Genomic DNA, 14439 nt, shown 5'->3' on the forward strand with positions numbered 1-14439 from the left:
TTGTTGAAAGTCAGGGAAACAACAAAAACGCCACCATTTCTCGGTCACCTACAAGGGACCACAAATGGTGCCCCGGCGCCTGGTTCTCACTACCGCTAATCCTCACACCAATCTCTAGAAGCGAAAAGGAAACTGAGGCCCCGAGACTTTTATTTGAACCAAAGGCTCCTGGCCCTGCTTTTAAAGCCGGTTCAAACCTGAATAATTCCTGGTCCGTCCGTCCGTCTGTCTGTCCCCCTCGCCCCGACACACACAGCGCGGAAGGACGGAGGGACGGCCTCTCCCAGCCTGGGTACCCGGCAGCAGCCCCGCTGAGGTGACACGGGCCAGGACCGCAGCCCGGGCTAGCCGACCCGGGGCCGGTCCCTGTGTCGCGCCCAGAGCTAGACGACAACTCCCGCCGCGTTGGCCACCACCATCCCCCGCTCCCGCCTCACCTGGCAGCACCACCCGACTCGGTCTGCTGCACCCGGAGTCCGCACACCCGGACCCCAACTCCTCTCCGCAAAGCCAGTCGCGGCAACGGCCAGCGCGGGCTCCTGCGTCATCAGCCGTCGCCCGCGATGGGGTCACGTGACGCCCCGCCCTGCTGTCCATCTCTTCGGTCATGTGACGACCTGGAGAGGCAGGGGCGGAAGCCGGGGTCCGGCCACCTCAAGATCTGGGGCCGGGGGCAGGAACCCTTGCGGAGCGCGAGGGTGGGAGCGGGCTGCAGACCCCGCGCGCGATCGCCGGCCCTACGCGTGCGCGGGTGCGCGGGCCTCTGACAGGTGAGTCGGGCGGGGCCGCGCCCTCCTTTCAAGTCCCGCGTCCCCTCCCCGGCCGCCCGGCCGCGCTGCGGCGGGGGATCTGTAGTAGCATAGCTTACGGTCTGGAAGGGGACCTGGGCAGGAGGGCTTAGAGGCCAGTCCAGAGCTTCAGCTCCACTTGGAAATCATTTTGCACTCTCCTTTGGCGCTCTGGGATCGCCCGCTGCCAGAAGTGTGGCTGCTTGGCCCGCATCTGCTCCTTGCAAGTTTCCGGGGGCAATGCTGTGCTGATGTTGCTGTTCCTCCAGAAAACTAAGTGATTAGTGAGTGCTTTTGCGAGACCCAGTTTGAATTCTAGTTCTCTCATGCGCTGTGAGTTTGGGCAAGTCTTTGCCCCTCTCTTGCTCCCTAATTTCCTCACTTGTAACATTGTGGTGCCAAAGTCCTTTGCATTTCGAACAAAATGTTCCGCAGCCTCTGATTCCTTTATGGTTGCCCAATAAAAATAACTCAATAAATTGCACAGAGCCAGTAATGGGACCTGATCTTAACGTACATGGAGCTCCCTCCAACGTGAGTGAAGAGGGCCAGGACAGCGGTGAGGGAGATGTGTTTTCTGCCTCTGCCCACAACTAGGGATACCTACCCTAATTACCCTTCACTAGTCTTTCTTAGTAGTCATAAATCGGCTAGTATGATCAGGCTCATTACAGAACTTTTCTGGAAGAGATTTGCCTCTCACATTTATCTTGTCCAATGACCATTATATTTTGTTCATGATAATAGATTTGTGGAGACCAGTGAGTGCTTCCTTATTAATGGAACTAAGATTCTGTGAAAGGATAAAATTAGAATTTTTTATCCTTTTCTATCCTTTGTGTAGGATCAATGGTGCTTTGTTCAGGACAATTTAATTGCTTAAGAAATTTTTGTTCTGTATTTATTTGGTGTGTGATGATGTCATGCTTCATTCCTGAAAGCATGGTATCTGTCCCCAAGTGAAATCCCAGTTCCATCCCAAATCCTTAGAAATGAAGTTATGACAACTTTATAACTCGTAAAATAATAATAGGGACATTGACAGATCTCGGTTTCCATTTCATGCCAATAGAATATTAGTATTGAGAATACTGGTCTTTGTACATTTTCTTCATCTCTTGCACCAAACAACCTCTGAAGAATTATTTGATATAGCTTCTCCTACAATGTTTATTTAGAACTCATTCTAGAGTAATTTTTTTTAAGGACTTGTAAATCTCTCTACCCACTTCATAGGTCATTGTAATGTGATTAGGCATCTACTGATGGTTTTTTTCATTCTTCTTCAGAGTCGATTTTTCATCCAATGGTAGAATTGTTTACCAAATACCCTAGCCAAATAATATTCATGCAAGTTGTGGAAATTCTCTTTGTTGCATGGAAAATATAACTAATTCAAGTTAGGAGGTCTAGTACACAGTAATGTAACTTACATGTGATAATGTGAGTGATTTCCTTCTTTCAGTTAATCTGGTTTTAACTCGAGTCTTCAAAATTTTCACAAAAAATGCTTACACTATAGAGATAGAAATCAATTGTTCTACATGAGGGAAGGCAGATGACAATGAGTTTTATTTCACTGAAAGTATATTAAATGTAAGCCACATTCTGCTTTTACATTAAAAATTTAGCACAAACATTAATAGATTTTTAGATAAGACAGTCTAGGTAATAAAGATCGTAACACTTGTTTTTCAATTGCCAAACACATTTGATTCTTTTCTTATACTCTCCTTATAGTGATCTTTAAAGGTATCTACAGTGTGATTCTTGATTGAAGGTATGAGGATTAAAATAAGAGATTGACACACAAAAGTTGTGACTTGTGTCATCATCCCAGATCTGAGCTTGAATGTGTCATACTGAGCATGCAGGTTCTGAGTATATCTGTCTGGCTGTTGGGAGAGCTGGGGAAGAGGGTGGGTAATGTTGCTTTGTTTAAGCAGTTTTCTCCGGGTCCCCACTGCCCTATTCTACTATCTAAAATCTGGTAGCAGTTATAACTTGGCCTTGTCTTTATGAATCTAGAGATTCATCCTGCAAAGACCTTCTTGGTTAGTTTGCTCTTCAGAGGAAAAACTCAGAAGGTGACTGTTTCACCCATTTTCCATTATTTTCACCTTTTTCCTCTCTCATTTCCCAAGCTAGACCATATCAGTGCAGAAAATAATATGAAATTCAGCCTGTTAAATAGCATTGTGATTTAATAAGCAGGCATCACAGAGAAAACTAAAAGGATTTGTTAATAATTTATGCCTTAATGTGTATTATATGGGTACCCTCATGAGAGAGCATTCTCGACTTCTTAGCAATGCTTGCTTTCAGACCCAAACTGGTCCACCTCCACTAATTTCTGTTTCTGTCCCTTGCTCACTCTGCTCCAGCCACATCAGCTACCTTGGTGTTCCCTAAGCACATCTAGCACATTTCTGATCTGAGGCCTTTGCACTTACTTTTAACCTCTGTGTGAAATGTCCTTCTGGACCACATCATTACCTTTTTCTGCATAGCTAAATACCTCATAACCTAGTGGCTTTGAACGATGGACATTTATGAACTCACAGCTTCTGTGGTCAGGAATTAAGAGTATGGCCAAACCAGCTGGGTGCCTTTGCTCAAGGGCTCTTGGGAGGTTGCACTCAATCTATGAGCATGGTCTGTAGTCTTATCTGCAGGCTCCACTTTGGGTTGGGGGGATATGCTTTCAAGCTTGCTTATGTGGTTGTTGACTTGCTCTCACTTGCTGCAACCATATGCTGCAACCACTTGCTTCCCCAGAACTAGCAAGCTAGAGAGGATACCCACACCAGACATGGTGACACATGCCTGTCTCAGCTACTCAAAAGATGGAGACAGGATGATACCTTGAGCCCACAAGTTCAAGGCCATCCTGGGCAACATAGGGAGACTCTATCTTAAAAATTGATAATAATAATAATAATATTAGGGTACTCAAACCAGAACTCACTCTTTTCTAATCTCAGAGATGGTATCTTTCCCTGCTATCATCTGTTCTTTAGAAAGGAGTGAGTAAATCAGCCCACATGCAAGGGTGACTTACCTAGCACATGAGTACCAGGGGGCAGGTCTTCAGGGACCAACTTAGAAGCTGTGGGTCATACCCAAACACCCTCACTGCTTACTCTCCTCCTGATATCTGCTCAGATATCATCCTGTCAGAGAGGCCTTCCCGAACTCTCCATGTAAACTAACCCTTGCTCTGTCCTGTTACCATGCCTTTCTTCACAGCTGTTATCACAGCCTGATATCCAGTTATTTGTTTTCTCTTTCCCACTGCCATGAGTATGTTAGCATCATGACAACAGGGACTTAGTTTTGTTTTCACTGGTATAGCCTCAGATCCTGAAGCAGTGCTTGGCCCATAGTCTTTACTGGGTAAATATTTGTTGAATGAATGATTTGTATCACTAAGAATGCTTTCACCAGATAACCCAATGAACAGTGGGTAAACCACAAAGCAATACATTGAATAAGGATTACAGATATGTACAGATGTGTAATTTAACAGTTAACCAGCAGTTCAGCAACATCAACAAAAACTAAGATTCTGTCCTTCCACACCACAGTCTGCAGGTTCTGAGCTTTTTCCCCTTAGGCTTGTCACCTCTTGGTCTCAGCTACTGCAGCTCCAGGAATCATATGGTCATCAGACCACATCAATGGCAAGAAGCAAGAGAATAACTAGTACCAAGAGAGATCTTTCTTCACATCCCCTTCCCTTTGTCACAGGAGGTAAAAATTATTTCCTGGACTCCCCACCATAGACTTAAATCTCCTGGGTCAAAATTGGACTACACATCTACTGCTGGTTTCAAGGGAGATAGAAAAGTCAGAATCTGACCCCTTTGTCCTCCATAGAATAAAAGAAGGCTGATGGGAAATGCTGTTAATGTTGTTGCCATAACATCCCAGGAAGATAAGACATTTCCAAATGTTGAACCAACATAGAGACTTGTGAAAGTTAAAAAGAAAACCTCTAAGGATTACACACCCAGTTCCAGGTCATAGGTAGCTCACAATGGGAATGAACTTGAAATTCATGTGAGAAGCTCCAAGGAACAGTTTTGCTGTGGCTGCAGAGGAAGCCCTGCCCTGCACTGTCAACAGTCTTTCCACGTCCTGATTGTGTATATAGAGGATTCCCCCTCTTTTTACATATTTTACCTATTTTATCATTCATATGATCACATATGAACGTAGAAGTTGTCATTGACAACATTTTAATGAACTGACTACTTACAAAGTAAGTAGCTCAAAAGTTCAAAAAGTCCAAAAGTCTCTATGCAGTTGAATTCTTATTTTGGTCAATCTTCCTAAATACAGTGTTTGTTTTGACACAGCACAGTATCATGGCAAAGCGAAAGATAAATGTTGGGAAAGACACAGACTTTCCTGAAACTGAAAAGTGCTGAGGGCTTCCTGGAAGTTGACAGATGACGACTCAGCTAAATTAACATGGGAGAAGGGCAACAAAGGTTGCCTCAGTACAGGTTGCCTCAGAAGATGAGGATTAGAAAAGGAACTGGGAGAAGCGGTCATTGGTGAAATGAAGTGCACCTTGAAAACTGTTCACAAAAATTGCCATTTTTAACCCATCAAGTTCCAAGTCTTCAGTTCTACAAGTATTTCAACAAAATGGACACTGGTTGAAAAATAGATTGAAAATTATGATCTTGAGCTTATATATCCTTCATTTATTTTCGTATACATGTATGAAGTGCATATTTGTGTGTGTGTGTTTTCAAATGTTCTAATGGTTCACCTATTACTTTTCTCAGAAGAATAGAACTCTAAAAACACATGATAAGTGGTGTATTTGTTGCTCGATTTAAGTTTTTGTTAAGTGTTCCATATCTGAGATGATAGAACTTACAGATTAAGATCGGGCTCTGAAAGTCAGCTGTGAAGTACAAGATATTATACTGTCAAAATCACAGTTTGGTGCAATCCACTTTGATTCATTCTTGTCCATTAAATCATTGCCTAGTCATTGCAGTGCTAAATTCTGTTGGTTTTTGTTTTTGTGTGGGTGCTAGGGATTGAACAACCCAGGGCTTTGCTCATGGCAAACAGTGCTCTACCACTGAGCTGCCTCCCTGCCCTAAATTTTGTGAAGCATAAAACCTTCACAAGTTTGATCTTCAGCATCACAAAAAAATTAAAATTCAAAAACTCTCCTGAGTTTTAATTGTATCATTTCAAGATATATTCACAATCAAAACCTTTTCCACTGCTTCTTATGAAACCTTTTTCTTTACTTTAGTTTCTCTGTAGCATTCCTCAATATGGACAGCCCTTGATAACAAGGACCTCCTATACTTGACATGAGCATTTTTAACAATTGCTTCCTCACCTATTTCTATCAGTTTTCAGGCACTGTTGTCTTTTCTGGAAAGTAAAACAAGTGGCACAATTCCTGTAGGGAAGATGTCATAATCAGCGTAAACAGTATGAAAGTATCTGTATTGCCATTGTTACACAAAGGCAGGAACAATATCCCATAGCATTACGGAAAATCAAGTACCACAGTAACAACCTCAGCTCCATCATGTTTATTATCATGCTACTTATTTGCTGAAAACAACAACCATTTTTTTAAAAAATGTATCATGATCCTGTGGATTAGGAATTTGGACAAGGCACAGAGGACTGGCTTGACAGGAATTTCCAAAATGGTCTCTTCCTTACATGTCCAGCACCTTTACTAGGAAGGCCCAAAGAGGTGGGCAGATTGGAACAGTTCAGCCAGGGCCACTTGGAGACACCTGTGTTCACTGTGGGCTGGCTTCGTTGAGTCTCCTTCATCAAATGCCAGGCCTCTCCCTCTGGCACAGCCTGTCCGCTGTAACACTACCTGTGATCTCGCCAGCAAGATAGCTCAGAGCTCCCAGAGAACAAAAGGACATTGCCAAGCCTTGATCTTGGACTTTTAATCTCCAGAATTGTGCGAAAATAGATGTTTATAAAATAGTTTCAGCCACCCAGCCTGTGGTGTTTTGTTATGGCAGACCTAGCAGATTAACATACAAGCTCAGATTCAAACGGAAGGGGAATGAGGCCCACCCTCCCGGGGAACAGCATGACTAACTAGATAGCAAGGACTTGTTGGTAGCCATATCTAGAAAACTAATTACCACAGTAACGTGATCAGGTTGCTTTTCTAACCCTCGGCACTAAGAAAAATGACCTTGGAGGGCCAAGCACACAAGCCTGCATAAGGAGGGTGCCTGCATCTGGGAGAAGAGAATAAGAAATAGACTGATAAAATTACCTACTCCCAGAATTTTCTGAAACCTCTTAGAGTGCAAGGAATTATTTAGCTTTTGTCCTTCTCACTTTGTTCTCTTGTTGTCCCTGGGCCATCCCTCTGTCATCTCTTTCACCCCTGCTCTCTGCACATTGGTTATGGGAGGACACTAAGAAAAGAGATATCAGCAGTTTTGTTGACTTGTCTCTGTGATACAGAAGATGCTTCGAAAATACAACCTGGGCAGCCATGAGATGCTCAGATTTTGATGTGTTCATAATGGCTTTTTGTTGGATGATTGTTGCCCCCCCCCCCCCGCCCCTCCCAGTGAAGTCTTTTTTATTTATTTTTATTTTTATTTGGCTACTACTGTCCTTCTTTCCCTGCTTCCCCTCCATCAACTCTTTCTTGTATGTTTTCTCTGTTTGTAATGGCAGATATAGGGCTTTTAAATCTTACTTGTTTTATAAAGTGGGAGCATCCTATTACTGTTTCTGCAACTTACTTTTTCCATTCAATAAAACAGCTCTCAGAAATCCTCCATGTCAACTAATAGAGCTCTAATTCCTTCTTGCTAAGGGCTGCTTTAATTACATTTTCTTATAATAGTTATTTACTTTGTCTCCAAATGCTGGTGGTGCTTCAAGAAGCATCTTTGGACCTATATCCTTATGTGTTGGTGTTTATATTTCCAGAGGGTAGAATTCTAAGCGCGAGATCACTAGATTAGAAGAATGTGCATCTTTAACTTCAGTAAATGTTGCTGGTTCATTTCACAGAAAGACTAACAATTCACATTTCATCAATAATGTACATCTCTAATCCCTACCCAGAGAAATATTACTATTTTAACTAGTGCCAATCTAATATAAGTAAAATGATTTAGGGGCACTTGCTTTAATTCATGGTTCCTTCACTCCTGGTGAATTAAAGAGTTTTTCATGAGTTGTCATGTGGATTACTCTTTGTGAATTACCCCTTTGTACTCCTCTCCATTTTACTGTTGTGCTGTTAGCTCTGCCTTATCAGCTTGTGAGATCCCTTTGCATGTTTCAGAAATCAATCCTGTCTGCCCTCTGCATTTCACCTCTGTCTTCCAAAGCATTTGTCATACAAAAGTTTTTAACTGTTATCTGCTGAAATATGTCTTTTAGCTTCTGGATTTCCTTCTTGCACTTGCATCCTAGGAGATGCCACTTTACTAGATCACCCAATGCAAGCAGAATACCTTTCCCAACCGAAGACTACTAGTAAAGCCCTGTACTGACAGGTGACTATCTGTTCTTTACCTTGGCTATGCACTGTAGCTCTGATTTTTCCCCCCTCTGGGTTTGTCTTCCCAACTGTATTTCAAGAGCTAAAAGGAGCAAAAACCACTTCTTAAAACCCTTCTATGGTGATTTATGCACTTGCCATGCTGAGATAAATATTGTTCACTTCCTATTTATTTGCTTCAGTTTTGCACAAGTTCCAGCCACCCTCCATTCCTTTTATGATACTGACTTCACATCACAATCATCTGAGGAGCTTCTTTAAAAAAACAGATGCTTAGGGCAGCCTATAACCTAATTGGCAGAGACTCTAAGGTCTAGATGATTCTGTTATACAGCTGGTCTTGAGAACCTCTTTACTGGAAGGTGATGTGCTTAAACATCTTCATCTCCACCCAGGCAAAGAAGTACTTAGCATGGAGCAGTTGGGTAGAGGAAATTGATCCTAGCCTTCAGGAACTTTCAGAAGAATGGTCTGTTGATAAAACTGCAGTATTTAGTATGCAAGTATGATCTAACCAGCCTGAGACATGCATTGGAATACAAAAGAAATGAGTAATTGATTCAGCTAGCAGTGCCAGACGCCTAAGCGCTGCATCATATGAAACTTTTGGACCAGTTTGATGTAGCATTTATCAATTATCACAAGATTTTGTAGAATCTGGCGTTTGTAATTTTAAAAGGAATCTTGGACCCGTTTATACCCAATCTTATAATTCCACTGGGAAAATTCCTCAAAATGATGTCCAGAGCTCTATTTATAGTATTTGCAGTTATTTGCTAAAATATGAAACCATGGGCAATAACTCATGCAGTTAGAGTGCATTGGAATCACAAATGTCCATGACTCCTTCTTGCCCAGAGATGAGTTGATGAACTATATCCTATCTTTTCTCATGAGAAATAAATAAAGATCTGGGAAAGAGGCCTAGAGTGTTAACTTAGCAAAATCAGTCCACACAGCAAACATGAAAGATAGAGGATAATGCCCTTCCCCCCATATCAAGAATTCATTATCTGTTATATTTTTATGGAATTTGAAAGAAAAATATTATGTATGTGTTTCAAAAGCCTACACACATGCTTCCTTAAAAAATAGAGATTTAGCTCACTTTACTTTTTTGGATACAGGTTCTTTAATGGAGCAACCAGTCAGTCTGCAAACCTGGTTTCATCTGATGCTCTACAGACCCTAGCTCTGAAGCCAGTTTACTCATCCTGCTGTCCAGGTTTGGGCTAGCTAGTCACCCTCATGATGCTGGACTTCCTGGCTGAGAACAACCTCTGTGGCCAAGCAATCCTGAGGATCGTTTCCTGTGGCAATGCCATTATCGCTGAGCTGCTGAGGCTGTCCGAGTTTATTCCTGCTGTGTTCAGGTTAAAAGACCGAGCTGACCAACAGAAATATGGAGATATTATATTCGATTTCAGCTATTTTAAGGTGCTCTCTCTTTCTATTGCATCTGTATTGCTGTCTTTTCTCTAAAAGCATGCTTTTCTTTGGGAACCATTCTTAAGAGGTCGGGGAACTATAGAGAAAGAGTCAAAGAGGACAACTTTTGAACCAAAGTTAATATTATCTTTCAACTTGAAAATAAGATGCAGGCATTGTGTAGAAAGCAATATAATAAAATTTTAAAAGATAATTTTGGCATAATGTATTTCACTTTGAAGTACTCACACTTAAAAGCATGCTAATCTTGGTTGCAATTCAAGTTCATTTCTTTCAAAGGGATTTGTATCTAGGCTTCTGTTGTCCTCATTACTTTCTTTTGCTCTGCTTTAAATTTTTGATAGGTAAGAAGAAAGGAACAGGGCTGGGGTTGTGACTCAGTGTTGGAGCGCTCACCTAGCATGCATGAGGCACTGGGTTCGATCCTCAGCACCACATAAAAATAAAATAAAGATATTATGTCCACCTAAAACTAAAAACTAAATATTAAAAAAAAAAGAAGAGAGGAACAAATTTTTAAAATACTGTTTAGAGATTGTTACCAACAAGGACACTTTCATTGGTATTTCACATAAATGTCTCTGTGTTTTGGATTTTATTTTTCCTTAGGGTCCTGAGTTATGTGAAAGCAAATTGGAAGCTAAGCCGGAGCTCCAGGATTTAGATGAAGAATTTCGGGAAAACAACATAGAAATTGTGACCAGATTTTATTTAGCATTTCAAAGTGTACATAAATATATTGTAGACTTAAACAGGTATTGATTGCTTTAGTAAATAGCTCATTCTGGTAATAAATAGGTGAGAGGGAGAAGGGACCCAGTAGAATATGTACGTTTTTCTGAGTTACTGTAAAATTTACTCATTTATGCCATATGTATTCTTTTCCTTCCCGGGACCCTGGGCTTCTCCTAAGACTTGAAACTATTATAGATCCCCCCAAAGCACACACCAAGCCCCTTGTCTCCTCCCTGAGCTTTCTCACGCTCTGGTCAGCTCTTCCATCTCACTCTGGCCTGACAGGGCCCAGGTTTTATTATAATATCCTGCTCTTGGGAGTATCATAAACTTGGTTATACCAAGTCATACAGCTTTCAGCCCTCTAGATTTTTCATCATACTCTAGCATATTATATAGAAGTGAAAAGGGGTGAACTTGCTTATTTTGTAAGTTCACTTTCTGACTCTCTATAATTCTTGAGAGTTTATTATTCATTAACCTTTAAACAACTTTTCAATGTTCCTGTGTACACCTAAGATACTTATAATTCATGATCAGGACTAAGGAATATTCCTTTTGTGTGACATTTACAACCATAAATAGCAACTTGTGGCCCTAAATCACTGAATTATCACAGATCATAAGACACTAAGGTTCTTAAGAGCATGAAGGGCCACAAACTAGTTAAAGCCAGAATGTCTGATTCCCTGCCTTATTTTTAAAAAATCTTTCCTTCTTCAAAGATGTTGAAGTTTCTATTGTACATGAATAAGTTGCTCTGGGTTTTCTTTTCTAGATATCTAGATGATCTCAATGAAGGTGTTTATATTCAGCAAACCTTAGAAACTGTGCTTCTCAATGAAGATGGAAAACAACTTCTAGTAAGTAATTCTGAACACATAAAGTAGAAATGCAAGAACAGAAACTCTTTACTTCCCCTATAAATCGCAAACACATATAAAATGTCATTCTTTAAAAAGAAGCCAATAACCTGATAATTATCTTTTAGCTAGCAAGTTCACACATGAGTTTAGAACATAGACAGTGAATAAAATTATAAATGAATAAAGGATTCAATTATAATGTGGAGGTTATGAACTTCCTTAGAAAGAATCTTCTTTACCTTTTGCATCCCAGACATCTAGTCTGATACCTAGTACATACTAACCAATTAAAAAATGTTATTAAATATGTGAATGACTTTATGATGAAGAGGTATCAGAGTATTGGGATTTCACTTTGGTATCCCAAGCAAAATCTAAAAAAATAAGCCAATGGAAAGATAATCACTATGAATTAAAATTTGTTTTGAGTAAATTCTCAAAGCCCATTCTGCATGGAAGGTGAGAACCCTTTGCAGAAAACTTATATTTTCCTTGAAGTATAAAGGACCAATTAAACCAAAGCTGTCTTTTTCACCATTGTCATCTTTGCTCCTTACAAATGAATACTCCTGCGAGTTGTCCACTATCTTTTCTCTTCATAGTGTGAAGCCCTGTACTTATATGGAGTTATGCTGCTGGTCATCGACCAAAAGATTGAAGGAGAAGTCAGAGAGAGAATGCTAGTTTCTTACTATCGATACAGGTATCCCTGGGCTAAGCTTGCACACCCCAAACCCCATTACTGGTGAAATGTGGTGTATGTGTTCATAACACTACTGGGAACAGTGGCAATGTGGTATAGAATGTAAAACATATGTAGGAATATAGCAGTTACTTAACATTTTACATCATAGTAAATGATTATGCATCAAATAACTTGTATATATAAAAAAATAGTACTATAGATTATTAGAAATAAAAAGATTATCATGTCTATCATAGTAACTCAATTTTTTAAAAAAGGAATCTGAATTCTGAATTGTCTATCTCAAGGATAGGTTTCAAAGAACTATGGAAGTCTTACAGACTATTTTTTCTGTATTTACTAAGTTTTCAAATATGTCTTCTCAGCAGACATAAACAAATGAATTTTCTGTTGTCATTTTTCAAGTCAGTGACTGAAAAGTTATCATTCAAGATCAGGTTGAAACTGAATTCTCACCCATATATACATAGACACAAAAACAACATGCAGTGCTCATCCAGGATCTTGTGTTATGTGTGTCTGTTCAGAACTGTGAGTCTTCGGGAAGTAGAGTCTTGAAAACAGAAGGCCCCTCACCAACTTTTTATTTTCATTATCCAGAGTACAGTTCAATGAATAAGTCAGAAAGTAGACACAAGGTCCATGCACGAAATAGATTCAGGAAAGAAATAGTCAGTAACCAGAAATCATTTAAGAACTTGGGCTAAATAAATGAGGAATAAAATTAACATTTTCAAACTTACAAATTAGGACAAAATAAAAAGAGCAAGAGAAACAGAACAGAAAGGAGATTATTCAAGACATTATATTTTCTTTTTTTTTTTTTTTAAATATTTACTTTTTAGGTGTAGATGAACACAACACAATGCCTTTTTTATTTTTATGTGGTGCTGAAGATCGATCCCGGGTCCTGCCTGTGCTAGGCGAGGACTCTACCACCGAGCCACAATCCCAGCCCCAAGACATTATATTTTCTGTAATATTGTCTTCTTAGCTATAAATTCATCTGAGGCTTCTCACCTCATCTGCTTCTTTTCAGCTTTTTTGGTATCTGAAGGAAGTATCTACCAGTGTGTGTCATTCATTCACATTGGTTTGATCATAAGCTGTTGTAATATCCATGTTTTTAAAAATGAAACTTGAATAACCTTGCCTACATTTCTGAAAGTACCTAGAAAAGTGAAAGCAATTTGTAATGTAAAGGAGAAGAAAAAAATGCCTGTTTAACAAGCCCAGCTTTGAAAACAGACATTGTTCCTGTAGGCAGCACAGCTAGTTCATTAGAACATGAGTGCCCATTTTTGAAGACACCCTGAGCGATTGCAGGTCAGTGTTGTGAAAGAGGTACTTCCAACAAAGAGCAGGTCAGCTCAAGTCCAAGATTCTTTGAGTCTAGCTCACTTCTTTTAGAGTTCACTCTTCTACCCTGAAAATTTCAGGTATTTTTATTAATCCCTGTCAAGAGATCAGCATGCCAAGAAAAGCCAGTTAAAATATATACCACTTTAAATTGAAATAATTAAAAAATGTTTTTGATTTGTATAATGTTAGTTTGGTTTCATGTTCTTCATCGATAATTCTGAAAATCAAAGAGCTCTGAAGAAATCTACATATATGAATGTACAGACACACAGTAACACATTTGGCAGCCAAAGCTGATCTGACCTGAAATTGTTTAGAGTCAGAACCTACTCAGAACAGAGATGAGGCAGTTTCACTAATCTTGATTTTGTGAATTTTTATAAATTTTATTCCAGAACTATTAAACATGTGTCAATTGTGGTATGTCAACTTGAATCCTGCTGCAGTGTTGTATGGCATATGATCAAATCATATGATTTTCATATATTTGAAAAAATACTGTATTCTGAAATAAATCCAGCCTCAAGGATTTTAGGAAAGAAATTGTTGACTTTACTTAGGACTAATACTTACAGACTTGGGGACATGCGAGTTTCTAACGTGTGTGGTTTTATTTCCCGTTGTAAATGTGACAGTGCGGCCCGATCTTCTGCTGATTCAAATATGGATGATATTTGTAAGCTGCTGCGAAGTACAGGTTATTCCAGCCAACCAGGAGCCAAAAGGCCACCCAACTATCCCGAGAGCTATTTCCAGAGAGTGCCTATCAATGAAGCCTTCATCAGCATGGTCATTGGCCGGCTGAGATCAGACGATATTTACAATCAGGTGGGAATTAAGTCTAGTAGGACCTTAATAGTTTAAAAAGACTGAATTCACTTTCTTCCTCAGTTAATCCTTTCCTTCCTTCTTTTCAAAAAGAGTAAAACAGCATCTAGAAATGATTTCTTAACACATTTTAAGCTAGGCTGTAGGATAGAGGAAGGAAGG

The 14439-nt window shown here is 40.0% G+C and overlaps 2 protein-coding genes across 6 annotated transcripts in view; one reads left to right on the forward strand and one right to left on the reverse strand.

Moving 5' to 3' along the window:
• The window catches only part of Nsmce2 (NSE2 (MMS21) homolog, SMC5-SMC6 complex SUMO ligase), a 223707-nt gene extending 223159 nt beyond the window's left edge, over nt 1-548 (reverse strand). For 3 of the 4 annotated variants that reach the window (XM_027950003.2, XM_071602130.1, XM_071602129.1), the window contains exon 1: nt 438-548. The gene's annotated coding sequence lies outside the window, so the exon portion shown is untranslated. The remainder of the gene's footprint in view (nt 1-437) is intronic. The other variant, XM_027950012.2, reaches the window with a different exon arrangement.
• A 50-nt stretch (nt 549-598) lies between these two features.
• Washc5 (WASH complex subunit 5) overlaps nt 599-14439 on the forward strand; it is a 58207-nt gene continuing 44366 nt past the window's right edge. Inside the window, exons 1-6 of one of the 2 annotated variants that reach the window (XM_027949980.2) lie at nt 599-770; nt 9459-9768; nt 10390-10535; nt 11294-11378; nt 11984-12084; nt 14085-14277. In XM_027949980.2, the coding sequence (XP_027805781.2) occupies nt 9580-9768; nt 10390-10535; nt 11294-11378; nt 11984-12084; nt 14085-14277 (714 nt within the window). In that variant the 5' untranslated portion in view covers nt 599-770; nt 9459-9579. Of the gene's footprint in view, nt 771-9458; nt 9769-10389; nt 10536-11293; nt 11379-11983; nt 12085-14084; nt 14278-14439 lie in introns of those variants that run through there. The other variant, XM_071602131.1, reaches the window with a different exon arrangement.

Source organism: Marmota flaviventris, chromosome 15 (genome assembly GCF_047511675.1).
Source record: "Marmota flaviventris isolate mMarFla1 chromosome 15, mMarFla1.hap1, whole genome shotgun sequence".
Lineage (NCBI taxonomy): Eukaryota > Metazoa > Chordata > Mammalia > Rodentia > Sciuridae > Marmota > Marmota flaviventris.